This window comes from Pangasianodon hypophthalmus, chromosome 12 (assembly GCF_027358585.1).
Source record: "Pangasianodon hypophthalmus isolate fPanHyp1 chromosome 12, fPanHyp1.pri, whole genome shotgun sequence".
Taxonomy (NCBI): domain Eukaryota; kingdom Metazoa; phylum Chordata; class Actinopteri; order Siluriformes; family Pangasiidae; genus Pangasianodon; species Pangasianodon hypophthalmus.
The window spans coordinates 12,126,153-12,144,763 of record NC_069721.1 but is presented as its reverse complement, the minus strand read 5'-3'; the positions used below and the strand labels follow the sequence as shown (position 1 = coordinate 12,144,763).

Here is an 18,611-nt window from a genome sequence, read left to right as displayed (position 1 = left end):
TTGAGGCTACATTGGTACATTGCTCAATGTCAGTAGTTAATTGACGTCTTGTGACTTGCCAGAATTTTGCTTTACCTGTAGCTCTATGTGAAAAGTCTTTCTATAGCAGCAAACGTTGACATTCATAGTGCTTAGGATGTTGAATGTCGTGTCTGTCATAAGACACAATGAACAAAATGAAGAATTCTTAGTAAAAAGTGATTGGTTGTTATTATTTCAACATTTGTCAAATGTAAAAGTCCACTGATTTTAATTAGACATATGACTAATTACTAATTATGTGTCAGAAGAGAGAAATGTTTAGGTGGATGTGGAGGCAGTGACAGTTACGTCAGTGGCCATGCTGTTGCAGTAATGACAGCCCCCTACACACATGCGTGCGCGCACACACACACACACACACACACACACACACAATCAAACAAGCCCACTCCAGCAGTCTGTTAGAGGTCGCAGAAAAAAAAAACATGGTGATCTCCTTCACAGTTGCATGCAGCTTAGCCCTGCATTATTGATTTATGAAAACAGTACTCTCTCTCTCTCTCTGTCTCCTATTCTGTCCTCACTTTCCCAGAGTCTCTGGTGATTAGCGGTTAGGATCTGTTGTGCCTGTGCTAAACCATGTCGCACTGTCAGAGTGTGATGCTATCAGGCCAGAACCCTTGCATCAAGTGTTTTGTGGAGAACCGCAGATATTCCCCAGGAGGTTTAGCACGTGTAGGAATTGTGTGCCTGAATTTGACTCCTGATTGTTTGGGGTGGTTTTGCTGCACTGCGTGCCTGTCCGGCTGATTAATGATAAGCCAGCATGCATTTTCTCAGTCATCTGTAACTGGTGACACCTGAAGGCAAAAGGCACATATAGGAATAGGAGATGCAGTGCTTTTATGATTCAAGATAGAAGGATGTACAGTGATCATTTGTAAATATATTATTTTGTGGAGGGATATTGATTCCTGTGAATGCAACCCAATGTCTGCCAACAGGCTAACTGGCTATTATCATGTCTCTTCAGCCAATGAGTCAATTAAAAAGCAAATCAGAGCTAGTTAGCATAGCAATCTGTCACACTTTATTGCAGTGAGACTTCTGCAGCCTGGCTGTAAATTTGGAGCATAAAAGCACAGGGAGGCGATACAACAATGTGTCCAAGTAGTTAACACACCAATTCGACAGGCTTATAGGAGGGGAGGGGGAACCAGGGGCTGCTCCTGGCCTAATTTACCCACATTCCCCTGGGTACAGCCCGTCTGGCTGCACTCTTGTCTAAATGTCTCTACACAGACTCGGTGCACACACAATAAGTATCCGGCTAGAAACTTTCAATTTAAAGTGACAGGAGGCATCTTGGTATATTGGTTCAAAACAGGAAATATTGTGACAGAAGTGTCAGGATCAGATGTGATGTAGCGTGACTGTGTCGCCGGTTTGGATTGTACTGTGCGGAGCAATGACTCACTCCGATCTCTGGTGGGTTAGAGACATACATACAGAGGGGCGTGGAGAGAAAGGTTGCAGTTTTCTCTGCAATCTCTATCAGCCTATTTAATCTTATTATGGATCTTGTAGAAGGATCATAAAGATGGGTGTTACAATAGCACTCACTGTAACTAGCACACAGATGCAAAGAATAATAATAATTTTTAATAAGCATTCTAACTGCTAAGAAAGTCTACAATGCTGTTTAAAACAGAAGTGAGTCACTGATGAGTCAGTCCTAACAGCAGGATCGGATTATTCAGTTGTTCTTAATTATCTGCTTTTTTCTTTTTCTTTTCTTTTCTTTTCTTTTTTTTTTTTTTTTTTTGGTCAATAGCAAATCTATGACCATATCCGGCTGTCAGTGCAGAATCTAAAAGTAGTATGTTGTTCTGCACAGGCTGAAGTGGCTAGCTGTTTTCATTGACCTGCATCATGACTCACAGATCACACTTTCAGCACATGACGACTGGCTGCATGTTAATAATTAGACTAATTACTCTTGCTCACCAGCAGTAACAAATTATGGCTTTCCCAGCATGCAGCAGTTTGCAGTGACTTTTTCCCCCCTGGATCTATTGGAAATCAAAGCGTGATTTGTTGATTCCACCAGCCAATTTTGAGCTTTTGTTCCAAACCAAAACTTAACAATGAAATTAGGCTATTACTACAATACTTACAGGTTTATACAACAAAAATGCTAATTCTGTGAAATATGACAAAAAAAATGTTTTTTAGCCCACCCGTATTGACACTGGGAGGATATCCAAAACTCTGCACAGTTTCTGTTGTTTGTGTAGTTTATGTCTCTTTCAACTGCTGTGTCAAATATTTCTATTTTAAAATGTGAAAGCATAAGACGTAGAGTCTGTTCAGTGCAAATTCTGATTGTCTGAGACTTCTAAGTCTACAATTTTGGAAAAAATCATTTTCATTCTAGTAATCATCACTAATACCTGCTCATACGTTGGGAGCACTGTTGGTAAAGCATTATTCTTTATATATTTGTGTAGCTCTTTTTCACATTTTGATTCTGAAATCTTGAAGTCTTATGTTTAAAACACTAGAATATTTTAATGTTGATATTTTGTTCAATTACTATGTACAAAATAATTCATGGATCAACGTATTTAAATTAAGGGCACAAGTTCAACAAAAGTAAATAAATAGTGACCGGTTTATGTTACACCCTTTAAATAGAAATACATACATTTACAAAATTAATTTATTGTACTAACTTGGACATTATATCAATATGTAAAAGCTGCGTTATAACTTGCATGGAAATTCTGCCCTTAATATGCTGATCAACAGATGATTTTCTTCAGTGTAGTAATATATTAAGCATAAATCAAACTAAACAAGTTCATTTATAAAAACACCTAATGGACATTTTTGTAATGGTTTCTTGAATACTATTCCAGTGCAGTGCTCAGCATGAGCTTTAGTGCTTTAGGAAATCAGCAAAATGACCACATTAGTAGTCTGGTGTCTGGTCCAGCTAATGTGTTTAAAAACAAAATCTAGCAAACACTTTTGTGATTTACTAATTTTGGGCACTAGTTTCTTTGATTCCATTTATTACCTAATTATTCTTGGTTTTAAAATGCTTTTAAAAATATGTTTTGGTTTTGAATAACAATATATATTTGAGCAAGAGCTACATAACCACTTATATCCAGCCATGGTCACATTACAAACAAGGATAAATGCTTTTAGCTGCTTGAATCAATGTTTGATGACTGGCATCTTTGAAAAATTGGAAGAAAAGGAAATCTAGTCCCAATCCTGGACTACCAGGACATTTCTGGAGCAGATTTTGATGCATGGTTTACTAATGACTGTCTAGTCATGCATGTTCAGATATGAATATTTACTTTTCATGCAGTGTAAAAAATGAGTAAAAGTGCCCATATGTCTCTATTTATACGAACATTCATTCAAGCACACATTAGCTGCCCCGAGTGAGTGAGTCGTTGTGGACAGAAGGGAGCGTGTGGCACTAGCTTTATTGAGAGCTGAGCAGCTTAAACAGCTCCCTGGAGATCCATTACCCTGTATTGTTAATGTTCAAGTCAAGGACTACAGCACTTTGGCCATAACAGATCACCGTTTGTTTTTTCAATCTGCATACATATGTGTGATTTTATTTTCGCAACCCTTGTTATCTCTGTAATGATTTGCATTAGTGATTTTTATTATAATAAGCTGAAATTATGTCTGTTTTCTGTTCCTTTCTATTTTTTCCTCTCATTTTCCTAAAGGTATGGCGCGGCACTATTGCTAGGATGCGTTACCGTCGCATGCGGGCTGCACTCATCATTCTGCGTGCGTACCAGCGTTACAAGGTCAAGTCGTATATCCGAGAGGTGCACCGGCGCTTCCAAAACGTACGCAGCATGAAGGACCACGGCAAGCATGTAAAGTGGCCCACACCTCCCAAAGTACTGCGCAGGTTTGAGGAAGCGCTAAGAAACATCTACAACAGGTCAGAGCCATAGTAAACACAAAAACTCATTATCTTTCTTCCTCTATTTCCTGTCTCACGTACACATAGATGCTCACGCTTCAGGAGCTGAATGGGAATCAGTGCTCTGTTGCAACGTAGGAGTCGATAATGACTCTAGCTCACGGTTAAGTCCTACTCTAGAGCAGTGATAATTAACAGCATGTTTATCTGTGACGCATGTTTTCTTTGTAGAGATCTGGCATAGTAATCACTTGACTCATACAGTGTGGCATGTGATGTCACGTTAGCCTCCACACTCACCCAGTCATTAGCTTTCAAGAAAACTGACCCCAGGCTTGTTTCTCTTACATTTCTGAGTAGATACATAGATACATGCATAGATACATAGATCTGAATTTGTCAAAATCCAGATATCTCTATCCACTCCCACACTCGTATCTGTATCTACATCCACACTACTCTATACCTTTATTTTGTGGGTGCGAATCTCCTTCTTTCTGAATATAAGGTACAAAAACATTTCAATGATTTGCTTATATGAAAGATTTTGCTCATCCTGGTCTATGAAGGGCATGTTGGTAAGTCAAAGGGACTATGCTTGTGGTATTTGGTTTCCAAAGCGCATAACACACCTGATTTAATGTGTGACATGGTCTAAAGGCTTCACATTTGCTTATAGAACAACTATAAATAATATAGCTGCAGATATGAATGTATTTCCAAAGACGAAATATTGAAATGGAAAAAAAACATGTTTTGACAAGACTTTCAGCAAGTAGTTTTTATTTAGAACATAGTAAAAGCAGCAAAATGCACTCAGCATGTGTGTATGCCAAGAGGGTGCAAGGCTGTCATCTGGCTTCTTGCTTTGATTTAACACTTTTCGGTCATGGTATAATTCCTTATGGGTTATTTTATTCCTAATGTTTTCACTATTATTATACAATGTGGAAAATACAGAGGTAAATATGTAATAAAGTAAAAATGTGGAAAATAGTAAAAGCCCATGAATAACACGTAGGATGATGTTTTAAAATATGATGATGCTGTATAGTTTCCAATTTTATGCGTTATGCTTTTGGGTTGTCCGACTATGTGTCTGCCTGAGATTCTCTTTGGCGTGATATTAAATGTTATAGGATTTACATAGAGTTGTCTTTGTAATGAGCAGATCAACTGATTAGATTTTGGAATTGGTCCAAACAGGGTCAAGGTAACAGCAAGGTCAAATGCCTGCAACAGTTTTTCTTCAATAGCTTCCTTCCTGTTCATATTTTAGGAGTATTTTAGGCATGTAGGTTTGTTACAAAAAGGACTAGACTTGTTGGCAGATGATGCATTAGTCTGTCAGCACTATTTGGCATTGAGTTCTACTTGTTTTTTTTCAGCTGTTTTATTTTAGTGCAATATTTTGTACATAACACTGGAATCATAATTATGTACACCCCTACAGTTAATACTTGGTGATGCTTCGACTGATTAACAGCACTGAGCCTCTTCCTGTAATGTCTAACAAGGTTGAGTAATCATGGGCCACAACTCTTTATTTTCTGTTGAAAGCCTTTTGTTTTTTCCTGAAATTTTGTGTGGATTTTACATGTGAGCAGCATTATATTTGGTCAGAGGCAACAACAAGCTCGATTATGAATGACTGAGCTTGTTTGACTATGAACAATCTGTTTGCTTTTATTTTACGTATTCTTTAGGGGTGTCAGTAATTTTGTCACCTGTTTTTGAGAGAAAATAGTATTATGTAAAGTAGACGTTTTTATGAAAATGATTTTCCTTAGGCGAAAGGAAGTTCTCCAGTAGGTTATTTTTGAAACTTCTCCTGAAGGACACTAATCATTCTTGGCTGTAAGTCTGTTGAGAGTAAATTTTTTTCCTCTTTTGTGTGTGTTTGTGTGTATGTGGTGAAGGTGGTGGGCCTGGACCCTAATTAAAAACCTGTCTCCGGAGGAGATGTTACAGGTCAGGGCTAAAGTGGCCACGCTGGAGTGCCTGAAGGGTCAAAGGGCAGACCTCGGCCTGCAGAGAGCCTGGGAGGGCAATTACCTGGTCAGTGTTAGATTGATGTAGGAGCTAAATAACAAAGAACAACACTTGAATTGAATAATGAATGAATTTTGTTTTCACTGTTCTATACTGTGTGTGTGTTGATGCTCAGAAGCGGGATAGTCCTGAGGCAGCATCTTCCTTCACCTTGGTGTCCAGTGACCTGCAGAGGAAAGATAAGTTCATGAGAGTCCTCTTCTCCTGCAATGTTCGCAAGGTACAACTCACCTTTACATCATGTACTTGTATTTGTACTGGATGTCTTTTCTCCGTTCTTCTATAATTTTTAATGAATGTTAATTTTGCTTCTGTAGATCAACCGCTTCAATAAGGCAGAGAACCGGGCAGTGCTAATCACTGATCGTCACCTCTACAAGATGGACCCACTGAAACAGTACAAGCCCATGAAGAGCATCCCACTGTACAATGTACATATCTACTACTAACATCTTTTACTTTATTGCAAACACTGCTCATTTCACCTTCTGGGTTTGAACTGGAAAACTGCATTGGTGAAAATAGAGATATCTGTATCTACACCCACACACATACCATACATGTAATTAATCTCTTTCTCAGATGATTTGATACACATACTGATGCGTAGCGTGCACAAATGATCTTGTAACGATTCAATACACTTCAATTCAGTAGTAATCCAATATGATTAGTTTTAACACCAATACAATTTATTTCAGGCCGAAACCGACATGATTCACTTGAGTTAAATTTAAGTTTTCAACCACCGGAAAGTCTTCTGGACAGAAGACATTGTGCTTTCTGCTTTCTCAGTAACTTGAAAAGCTGCTTTTGTCTTATTATCTTCAAGAGAGAGAAAAAAGAAAAGCTGTTCATAGCTGCTTTAGCATAAGTTATATTAGGAACTAATGGTTTCCTGGGCGTTCTACAACCTTAAACATAATGATAAACTGATCAGTTTATAAACATTGTATAAACCAACCAGATCTCTATCAGTTTTTGACCATTTTCCTTATTATTATTGTTATTTAACCATTTTTCTTATTAACCAGATCTTGTGGCTGTATTGTAGACTGTTGATTTCTTTTTTCCGATTTAAATAATTTTTTTTACACCTCTACCTGCAGGGCATCTGTTTTTGTCTCATTTTGCAAGGAAGAACATTTTTGAAAAAAAGTTTCTTTTTTTTTTTTATACAATGCGTTACAAGTTTTGGATAACATTGCCCAGCTTTGTGCCTTATTAAATTGTCCGTCATGCTTCAAGCAGTGCTCAAGTTGAGCCCTTCACCTGTCTTGCGGATTAGCTGTCACTAGACAGGCTTAAACCTGGAAGGTTGACCTCCACACAGCAGCTATTTTTTTCCCCCCACTTCAAATCAAATGATGCAATCATTCAGCCCCAGACAGTGTGGTTTCCTGAGTTATAGCTGATGAGAAATCGGGATCGCTATAACCTGCAGTTCCAATCCATCTGTAGTGTGTGGCGTGGCTGTCTCAGAGCTGCAGTGGGCTTGAGGCCATATTTCTAGCAGAGCTCTATAATACTGGGCTGACAATGAAGGAGGGGGGTTGGCTCCTGTTCTTAGCACAAAGTATGTCTACAGGCTGTGTATTCGACCTTCTGTCCTATAGAAAAGCCTTACAAAAATATCCATCAGACCTGGATCCATATCTGAATGAAAGAAATGGCATAATTGCACATGTATTTTTTTCATTAAATGCATTTAATTAAAGTATCAGTAAATAATCAGTAGAGTGAAATTCGATTTGACTATATTATAATGGATAAATTAATCACTGTATTTAGCAGGATGATACGTGCATATGGCTGCTGTTTAATAATTGAAGATTAGTTGAAGGAGAGTATCACTTAATGGTTCCTGAATAGGGAAAAGCTTCTGCCCCAACTAACCCTTTTCTGACCCCATAATTATTTATTGCTCCACTGAGGAACAGGGCTCTGTGCAATGATACCATCAAGGTACAAGTGTTTTAGGATGATTTATGGTGATTTGTGATGCCGAAGGATTCTGTGTCCCAGAATACATGTTCAAATGGAAAATGGAAAAAGCATAGCGATATTAAAATAATCTTGATTGTAGTCCATCCCTTGCCCCTCACCCTCCAGCATTCCACTCTGTTCCTCGCTATCCGTTTTCCTCTCTGCTGTTGTCATGCCAACATCCCAGGAGATGGGGTTGTCATGACGACGGAGTGGGAAGAGAAATCAGCTGACGTCTGGTAGCGTTCAGGCATGTGCACTGATTTGCCTCCTCTGTGTTTTCCTTCTGCTCTTTCTTAGATCAGTCTCTTTGTCTGTTCTCTCCCCCTTTGTTTGACTTATTTGTTTATTATAGCTTCTGCTGATCTCTCATTTTTTACTTTGCTAGTTTATTGGATGTTTGATTTGGAAAGATCATAAACATCAACTGAAGCTGGTAACTGTGTATTTGCACCGATGAGCCATAACATTAAAACCACCTGCTTAATATTGTGTAGGTCCCCCTTGTGCCACCAAAACAACTCTGACCTGTCGAGGCATGGACTCCACAAGACCTCTGAAGGTGTGCTGTGGTATCTGACACCAAGACGTTAGCATCAGATCCTTTAAGTCCTGTAAGTTGTGAGGTGGGGCCCCAAGGATCAAACTTGTTTGTCCAGCACATTCCACAGATGCTCGATCAGATTGAGATCTGGGTAATTTGGAGGCCAAGTCATCACCTTGAACTCTTTGTCATGTTCCTCAAACCATTCCTGAACAATTTTTGCGGGGCAGGGTGGCAGGGTGCATTATCCTGCCCGTGACCAGTCGCCAGTTCACTGGTTATCCTTCCTTGGACCACTTTTGGTAGGTACTAACAACTACATACCGGGAACACCCCACAAGACCTGCCATTTTGGAGCTGCTCTGACCCAGTCGTCTAGCCATCACAATTTGACCCCTGTCAAAGTTGCTCAGATCCTTACGCTTGCCCATTTTTCCTGCTTCCAACACATCACCTTCGAGAACGGACTGTTCACTTGCTGCCTAATATATCCCACCTCTTGACAGGTGCCAGTGTAACGAGACTTCACCTGTCAGTGGTTTTAATGTTGTGGCTGATTAGTGATAAATTGAAATAATTTTAAGAAATAGTACTGATCCTGGAAAAATATTATAGTTAAACCAGGGGAGGTGAGATGAAAATGAGTAGATATATTTAGGATCTTAGGATAATGCATTTTGCTCTCTCTGTCTCTCTCGCTCTCTCTCTCTCATGCTCTCTCTCATGCTCTCTCTCTCTCTCTCTTTATCTCTCTCTCACATAAACACACAGAGGAAGAGAGAGAAAGGGAGTCAGTTGTTATGTAACACATTTTCTCAAGAATGGATGAGGGAGGGAGAGTGAGGTTGCTGATCCCTCCTGCCATTACTGCAATGGTTATTACTGGCAGTACAGGACAAGAATAGACCAGGCTGCTCAGCAGTTCTTCCCACTCCTCATTTCCCCATAACATTTGCTTGGAATTGCCTTGTTTGACATCCATTATATACTACATCCAATCTTGAATACATCATTTTATGAATCCAGTGTGGCCACAACAGCTGTCTCTTTTCCACATACAATGCATGAGTATTTTTTATTCTGGACTAACAAGCCATGCATATCGACCGCTCTGTTTGATATCATCTAACGGTATCCTCTCAGTTGAAAGCGGGGATAAATGGTGTTCACAGTGTGGTGTGGTGTTTCTGTTTGCTTAGTCATAGTGATTTTGATCCATTGCAATGTCCATTAGGCTGTTTTCCAACCTGGGCTGATTCTCTGCTCTCCAGACCTCATGCTAAATTCAAGAGACACAGTCAGAGAAAGAATAACATGAACTATGCTAAACACTTCATCTGGAACCAAATACAAACCTAGCTTCACACTGCCCATCATCTCAAAATTTATATTTGAGCCTCATTTGATACCATTTCTCCACATAACACCTTCAAATTCTGTGATACAAGATTATGTATGGCAAGACTGCTCTGTTTGTTGTAGTTACTGAATAATTTATGGTAGTTACTGTATAATAATGTGCCTTGCGATGACTAACTAATTGATTTACAGCATTAATGGAAATTTCTGTCTACTTCATCTGTAGCTCATGAGCTATTACCCAGAACAAGAATTTTGACGCATTGACATGTACTGAGACATGAACGGAAACAACCCATTCTTTGATATTCGCATATAATAAAAGTCTAAAAGTTGATGAACATCAGTAAACATTTGTGTGAAACGAAAAGTTTTTGAAGAACATTTTCATGAATATTTCAGTCTTATGATATATGTCCAGTGTTGGAAAGTGAATAAATACGATAAAAATAAATAAGGTAAGGCATTCTCGTATGTCTGTCTCATCTTTTATTTAACGATAAGTGTACATGCAAACAGTGTAAAGTGCTGATTTTTCTGATATATTTGCATATTTTAATATTTAATTACTGGCCATTGTAAGTGAGATTTTAATAAACAGGCTTTCCGTTCTTTTCTCAGTACAGGGTAATAATATCAAAATTGTTGTCTGTGGTAATCACCCATAAGCTACATATGCGATGGATTGCCGTTAGGTTGAAAAATCCCTGGACTGTTCTCTTGTTCTCAGCTCTTGTGTTTGTCCCTGATGAGTGTGACTCCAGAGCACTGGGCCTGCACTTCCACATTCAGGGAAAACAACAGCAGAGCTCATTAGACTGTGCTCCATTTTCACCCTCCCTCTCCCCCTGCTCTTGTTCTCCCAGGTGACTGGCGTGAGTGTGTCCCCGGGGAAGGACCAGCTGGTGGTCTTCCACACCAAGGACAACCGAGACCTGATCGTGTGCCTGCAGGGCATGGTGCCAGCGGGCGAGAGCCGCATCGGCGAGCTAGTTGGCACCCTGCTCAGCCATTTCAAAAGGTACCAGCTCAGGCAAAACCAGGGCACACTGGCACACATATCAGCCTGTCAGACTTTTCACACAGCCATGACCTCCTCACACCAATATTCTCACTATTATGCAGCACACTGAAGTGAATCATGATACATGTGGCTCACAGAGACACCAAAAATATTGCAAATAGTACAGCGTTTTCTGAAACAGTGATTATACTAGAGTTCAGCTGAGGCAGTGTTAGGCAGAGTGTGACATATGAATTGATTTTTTTTTTGGCGAGAGGGACAATCAGGGAGGATGTAATAGCATATGAATACACTATTCAGAATGAACCTTTTTTAGGTTACCAGAAATCTGGTTGAGACTAGAGGTGTGCATTGAAGTGGGATCCTCTGAATGCAAAAAATCATACTTACATGCACGTGAGAAATCAAATATGAAACTTGCAGGACAAAGAACAAGCACATTCATTAATGTGAACATGAGTTGCTGCATGATGCTTTTACGAGGTTCATTCAATCGCCTGTGCTCTCTGCCTGCTCAGGGCTGCAGTGGTTAAATTAGGCTACTTGATTGTTTATATTTTGGAAAATAGAACCAGTAATAATTAAGCAAGATTAAAAACCAATATCATGCCCAGCTGCTGAGACCAAATATGAACTTTAGTGAGATTGAGGAACTGTCAGAGCCAAAATTCACACACCATGCTGATAGACTACCTCTGTGTTGTGTGGTAGGGTTCATAGTTAATTAAAAAATCATTCTGTTTAGACCTCCCTTTAAACTTTGGGTTTAAATTTAAATACAGTTATGAATATTTTGAACACTAAATAAAGATGCATTGTGTTACACCCCTACTGGGCATGTTTTTATGTGTTGGTTTGTTCTAAATGTCCTCACAAGAATAGGAATATCTGACAGTTTTGAACTTGTGGGAACATTTGCCTGGTCACCATGAGGAAAACTGCTTTTCTACAAAAGCTAAATTTAAAAAAGACGAAAAGAGCCCAAAGATTTCCTTTAGGTTACTGGGCTTAAGGAAAGTGTAAGGTTTAGTTTTATCTGTAGGCATAGCTTTAATTAGCTGCGTTAATAGATATATCAGTGGAAGGTCCTCACAAGAATAGTAAGACAAGTGTGTGTGTGTGTGTGTGTGTGTGTGTGTGTGCTCATGTGTGTGGTGGGGGTGATATCAGCTCACTGGACACTTTAGGACAGAGAGCTGTGTATGAGGTTAAAAAGCTGCTTAAATGCACTCATGCACAAACACACAGATACTAAGCTTGGAAAAAACCCACTAGCGTAATGCTCATTGTCCTTTACGTCACTGCTTACAAAACTAATATTGCAGCACTTTGTGTGAACATAAAGATTAACCAGATGAACTTAGAATCACCTTACAGTTTTTACCTATACTATGTGGTAATGTTTTTTTTCATTTAAAAGGACAGAATGTCAGGCATTTTCATTTTAATGAATTTCATGAATCATTGAGCTGATATTCAGGACTCTTTAAGACAAGAGGATAATGTTGATGGTAGTATTCCGTATTCCTATGGATTTTATATATATATATATATATAATAATTCATGAAGCTGAGAAAATTCTTGTGCTGTAAATAACTCTTTCTTTCCAAGCATTCTTTCCTTGTCCTATGATTACAGAAAATTATGGCTTTGTTTTGTTATCACTACAAACCCTAACAGCTACAGTGTTTAAAAACCCCAGTATCTGATCAGCGGTGGTCCTATGGTGATAGCTTTTCATTATACACAGGGCAGAGGACAGCTGACAAATGTGCATATATGTTTGGTGAACCGGATAAAATGGCGAATACGTCATAGGTGTGGCTCAGTGGTTAAGGCTCTGGTGTAGTGATCAGAAGCCCCATTCCACCAAGCACCTACTGTTGCTACTGGCCCTAGAGCAAGGCCCTAAACCCTGTCTACTCCAGTTCCTCTGTATCATGGCTGACTCCAGCCCTCTGACACCACCTTAACCACAATCTGGAATACCTGAAGATGCAAATTTTCACTATTCTGTATTTGTATATGTGAAAATAATTTTTAACACTCGGGTTTTTATATGCTTGATTTTGTCCCCAATAATTTTTTGAAAGTGGCATCAATTAAAAATATTTTATATAATAACTTTCAGGAGAAACTGATCCAAACATTTTCTAAAGCTATTGCTCAAGCTGTGCTATCATTATGTACGTCATTAATTTATTCATAAAATTATAATTAAAATCAAGATATTTTGGCATATCCAATTATAAACTGAGTCTTTATAACAGCTTATAGGATTGCACTTCTTGGTTTACTTTTTTCTTTCCTTCTAACAGCTCCCAGTGAAGACGTGTAGGTGATAAAACAAATGGACTAAATGTGATTGCAGGAGGTGGCAAAAAAGCTGGTGTGAATTTAGGTGCTGGTTAGAATGGAAGTGCGTCTTTTCTGTGAGATGCGCTTAAATTAAATCGCTTCAGAAAAGCTTTTAGTGGGCTCTCAGACCTGCTGTGACGTGGATTTTTTCCTCTTTTTTGTCCACAGTACTTTTTAAAGCATATAAATTACCTAATAAACTGGCAGTTCAGCATATATTTCATTATTAATTAATACTTATATTTATTTGGGTTTATTTATTTAATTAATATTATTATTTGTTTAAATAAATCTGGCAGTAGTTCTGGCTCTACTTCAGCTGATAGGGTTATATTAATCCACTTGTTCTAATACATTATCATTTTTATAGTAACAGTTCATTCACTGGAACTTGTATGGCAGATGATCCACATAATCTAAGCCTAATAATAAAAACATTAAAAACAAAAGCAAAAAAAAAAAAGCTTTCTGTAAACAGATGCTTATTTAACATTTATTGTCTTGCAGATGTTCCACAACATTAGATGTAACTTTAATCAGTTAAAAAGCATGAAATGTTGTTGATTAATTAATTTAAAAAAAAATTCAATTATCAGCAAATTGCAGCAGTATATGGGAATAAACCACTTTCACTTTGCGTTGGGCTGTATCACATCTCCTCACATCCTATCCCATGTTTTGTTCCTAGAAAAATACATGTTGGCTTTATCTCCTTTTTTTAGTCCCCTTTACCATGGTCTTAACTTGAGCCTTACACAGTCTTAAACCCAGGTTGAATAGCTCCAGTGCGGAAAACACCTTCATTACACCTCTGTGCTAATGATCAGCGGTAAGATGCCCTCTCTGTGGTGGTGTCTATCTGAGTAATGATGATACATGTGCTGAGCAAAAGACTCTGCTCAGAGACTACACGCTGCTCCCTGTAGATACATAATTAACCTTTAGCTCTCCTTCACCACCATCACAGCAGCCTCAGCCTATTTAGCAAAGCCTACGAAGCAGCTATAGCCTCTGGTCCTATAGCACACGCTGCCATGGTCAAATGTATGTGATATGTATGCTTTGTGTTATATAACCTAGTTTTAATCTTATACCAGGATTAACTGTAGCCCCTTGGAATGAATGCTGATTACTCTTAAGCAGTTTGGATTGTATTTTATCTACACTTTGTACATCAGTTCTGCGAGTCCTTTTCTGAGTCCACAGTGCTCCTTTTTTTTTGATTTGGTGCTGAGCTAACAAAATGCAGAATAACCGCAAACAGAATCGTGTTTTTAATTTGCGATGAATAGATGCTAAATCATCCTATCTAACCCAAATCAATCTGAATGAAAGACTATGTGGGTAAGAACATAACCCTCTTATCTCTGGTGATGCCAAACTGTTGTCTCTGATAACACTCCCTGCTCTGTACAAAAATAGTGGATTATATTATTGTCATCATCTAGCTCTCTTTCTTTTCCGTGTTTTACTTTTCCCTTTTTTGCCACCATCCTCAATTTACCTCTCTGCTTCTCACACTTCCTTTGCTTTCTCTCCTCTTCCTCCTGGTGGAAATAAATTATTTAGTGCTGCTGCAGCTCTATGTTTAGCTAGATACTCGGCATTGAGATGTGCACCATGAAAGATGGACTGCAGCTTTCTTGCACTCTCTTGCTCTCTCGTCCTTATATGTTCTTCTATAATTTCTTCTAGCCTGCTAACACACACACACACACACATCCCACAACGCTGCATTATTCAAGAAAGACTTGAGTAACGTTGTCAGCTATCACTAAGTAAAATATATATGACACTGTTCACTAGTCTGTCAACTATTTTCGTATGAAATCTTGACTTGTGAGCTGAGGTGAAACACTGTTGACTCTTTTGACTGTGTTGTTGCAGCCAATAAAGTTTGTCAACTGTATTGATTACCTCTGCAACTTTTTCCAAAGTGAGAAAATCCTGCTGCGCGATACTAACTGCACTGAATCTGTTTCAGTGTGGGATTAAGCTGGGCTGTTCACAAAACTCTTTGGATTCTGTTCCTCTCGGCTCCCACGCTCAGACAGCTGAATGAGAACCCCGTCTCCGTTGATATCTGGCACTAAATCTAAATCTGAAGCCAATTTACCACAGGAATTCATTAACTCTGTATTATTGTAATGTTTTTTTGGTGTAATGAATCATATTAGCATTCCAGCCTCATTTTTCCTCCAGGTGCATTCTTAAAGACGGTTTTTACCTAATCCTAAGATGTGGAGGACATTAGGATTCAAAAATGGCTCAAATACTAAAACTCTAGGCTGCAGGCCACCAAGTGGGTCATCTCAACTTCAGACATTCTAGCCACTTATCTATAAAAAAAAACTTGCCCATTACAGTGTCGTGGACTATCCATATCACTGTGTGTATGCCACCAACAACAATGAGATTTTCAATGCAAGCTATTAACTTCATTAACTGCTTTATCCTGGTCAGGATTGCAGTTGATCCAGCGCATACTTAGGGAGCACTGCGTATGAGGCAGGAATCCGTCCTGAATGGGATTCCAGTGCAATGCAGGGCACCAGGCACACGTACATTCTCACACTTATTCATACCAATTTCAGGAGTTTTGGGGAGTTTTTTGGGAGACCAAAACCAAAGAACCCAGTGGAAACCCATGAAAACCCAGGAAGAAAACATAAAACTCCACACAGACCGTAATCAGAGCTTGGGCTCAAACCCCAGACTCTGGACCTGTATGGTGGCAGTGCTACCCACAGTATCACTGTGCCACCCCAAGATGTGTTTACTAGATTAAAGAAAAAAGTTGAGAGGTTCATGGCATTCCATCTTCTCTACCAAAAGCTAGAAGTCTGACCAAGTCATTGTAAAGCTTAATTTTCAAGCTTCAATGCTTGATGTACCATTTGTTCACATTTAGCTAGAGTTTATTTTCAAATTCTCAATTGTCTGACATGAGTGACAACTCTGTGATGATTGCATTGACCTGTTGATTGTTTACCCATAAATCCCTGTTCAGTACTCTTGGAACGCTGGCAAGAAGGGTAACCAAATTCATCAAAGTTACTTTATATAACAAAAATACACAGTCGTGGATTTGGGACTGTGGTGCATCAGCCCTGGTGTCTGTTTGTCATGTCTACCTGTCTCCCACTCTATTATTCCCTCTGTCCCAGTCTCTCCCTCTGCAGTACCAGTGTCTCTCTCACTGTTGACTTGGCAGACTTGTGCTCCATTGCTCTTTATTGCTCTCCACCCAGCCTTTGATCATGTTTAATACAGTTATTACTCTTAGTGCTTTATGGTGCGCCCCGCGTTTTTGATGCTAAAAATGAGCCACTCTCCAGCCTGTAATAATAAAGCCTAAAAAAAGACATAGAGCATTGTGATGAGCATAGATATTATGCATCCTTTCATGGAATGTGGAATCTAATATAGTACACTCTTGAATGAAGAAATTTGAATAGAAGCTGACAATAAGCTTGTTTTTCTTTTTTGAATACTCCAGCAGTGACCATGTATGTGTAAAATCTCTAACATTTCATGTTGGCAGAGAAGCTTTTTAGGCATTAATTAGTGGTTGGTCATTTGCGTTGTCAGTCAGATGGCTCTTTCTGTGAACATGGGCAATTCATGGACAATTAATTAATGTCCATGTTGAGGGGAAAAAAATACCAGACTTTAGCTAGAAGTCTTTAGCTAGAAGTGCTCTTTAATAATTCTTTAATAAGGAGAGAGGAATAATCATCCCTTCCAATTCCTACCACTGCTATTTCTCCTAAAGATTACAAAGCTATGAAAGAGGGTTGAAAAAAATGGTTCTTAAAAATGGTTCTTAGCTCCTAAACAGTCCTGACTTCTAGCTCAAGTCTGGTAGATTTCATCACTCAGCATGGCTAAGAAACACCTACATTCACAGAAAGAAGCCTTTTGATTAATATGTGTTGCTGTTGGAGTAGCCGTAACAGTGAACAAGGTCTGTTCATTTCTTCTCAAATAATTCTTGCCAGTGGCACGGCTTTTGTCATAAACTGTATCTCAAATCACATACTATGTATATTTTTATTAATATTTACTCTATAACAATTGCTGTACATAAGAGGTTTGTTAAATTCATACACCAAGTCCCTGGCAGGGTAATCACATTAAAAATCCTGTGATGTAAACAATATACTCATAAATTGTCTAGAATAGTAGATCATGCAAATAGAAATAGTTTCTCCAGTCTGCTCATGATGTCAACTCACCTTTCAGTATACTGTTTCCACTGTTTATGTTGGTATCATGTAGACATGTACAGTAGCTTAATTTCTGTGTTATTAAATGGTTTAGCATTCCCTAACAAAAAGCATATAATAGTGTTTTATCAAATATTTCAACAGTGTAAAAATCAGTGCATTTTTTTAGACAGTGTAGTAAAAGGTATAAGCCTGGACTTGGAGTGTGTGTGCTAGTGAAAGTGTGTCAGCATGCTGGCCTAAGCTCACATCTCCTTCAGCAAGGTCATTCTTTGTGCTGAATCCCAAACACAGACTCCAAAGAGTTATGCTCCTTCTCCCCTTGTCTTTCTCTTCCTCTCCCTCCCCCCTCACTCTTTTACTCACTTCCTTCATCCTTTCCATCTCACCACCCCTCCCCCGTTTCCTCTTTTCTCCTTGCCTGGTTTCTTCCTCTACCTCACACCCTCCTCCTCTCTTGCACTCTCTCACCCCACCTCTCCGTCTCTGCTGCAGATGCAGTTCCCATAGCAACCAGTCAATCCATGCTCGGCTGATATTAGTCCATTAGTAAGCTATCCAGGCAAAGAATGCTAATGGCACATCTTGTGTGTGTGTGTGTGTGTGTGTGTGTGTGTGTGTGTTTGTTTGTGTGTTTGTTTGTGTGTTTGTTTGTGTGTTTGTTTGTGTGTTTGGGGGGGGGGGGGGGGTACATATAATCAGATAATTGCATTATCCTTAATGTAAACCCGCATTATCCTTAATGTAAATACAAGTTTGAGGTCAGTTGTGTTTATGCTGCAATTCTCACAAGGCTTGATTTAGGTCAGAGTGGTATTCCCTGCATCAAGCTGCTCTTACTGTATCAACATATTGGTGCAGAACAATGAATTAGCCTTCTGTTACATTACTTTCATAATATGTGGTTGCTCACATATATGCACGTCCTTCCACACTCCCACTGATCCCTGTATGTTTATTTACTCCTTTCTTTATTTCTTGAAAGTATGGTGATTTCCACTGAGCTATAAATAAGGTGGGGGGGGTTTAAAACATTGGTTTAGCGCATGAGTATATGAGTGTATGAATATGACCTACTTTCTCCAACCCTGCATCAGTACACCTCTGCT

At 39.0% G+C, this 18,611-nt stretch overlaps 1 protein-coding gene across 1 annotated transcript in view; it reads left to right on the top strand.

Moving 5' to 3' along the window:
• Positions 1-18,611, top strand: part of myo1d (myosin 1D) — a 63,667-nt gene that overhangs the window by 35,665 nt on the left and 9,391 nt on the right. The window contains exons 17-21 of the mRNA XM_026914807.3: positions 3,744-3,967; positions 5,869-6,007; positions 6,117-6,221; positions 6,319-6,432; positions 10,757-10,911. Of these exons, the coding sequence (XP_026770608.1) occupies positions 3,744-3,967; positions 5,869-6,007; positions 6,117-6,221; positions 6,319-6,432; positions 10,757-10,911 (737 nt within the window). The remainder of the gene's footprint in view (positions 1-3,743; positions 3,968-5,868; positions 6,008-6,116; positions 6,222-6,318; positions 6,433-10,756; positions 10,912-18,611) is intronic.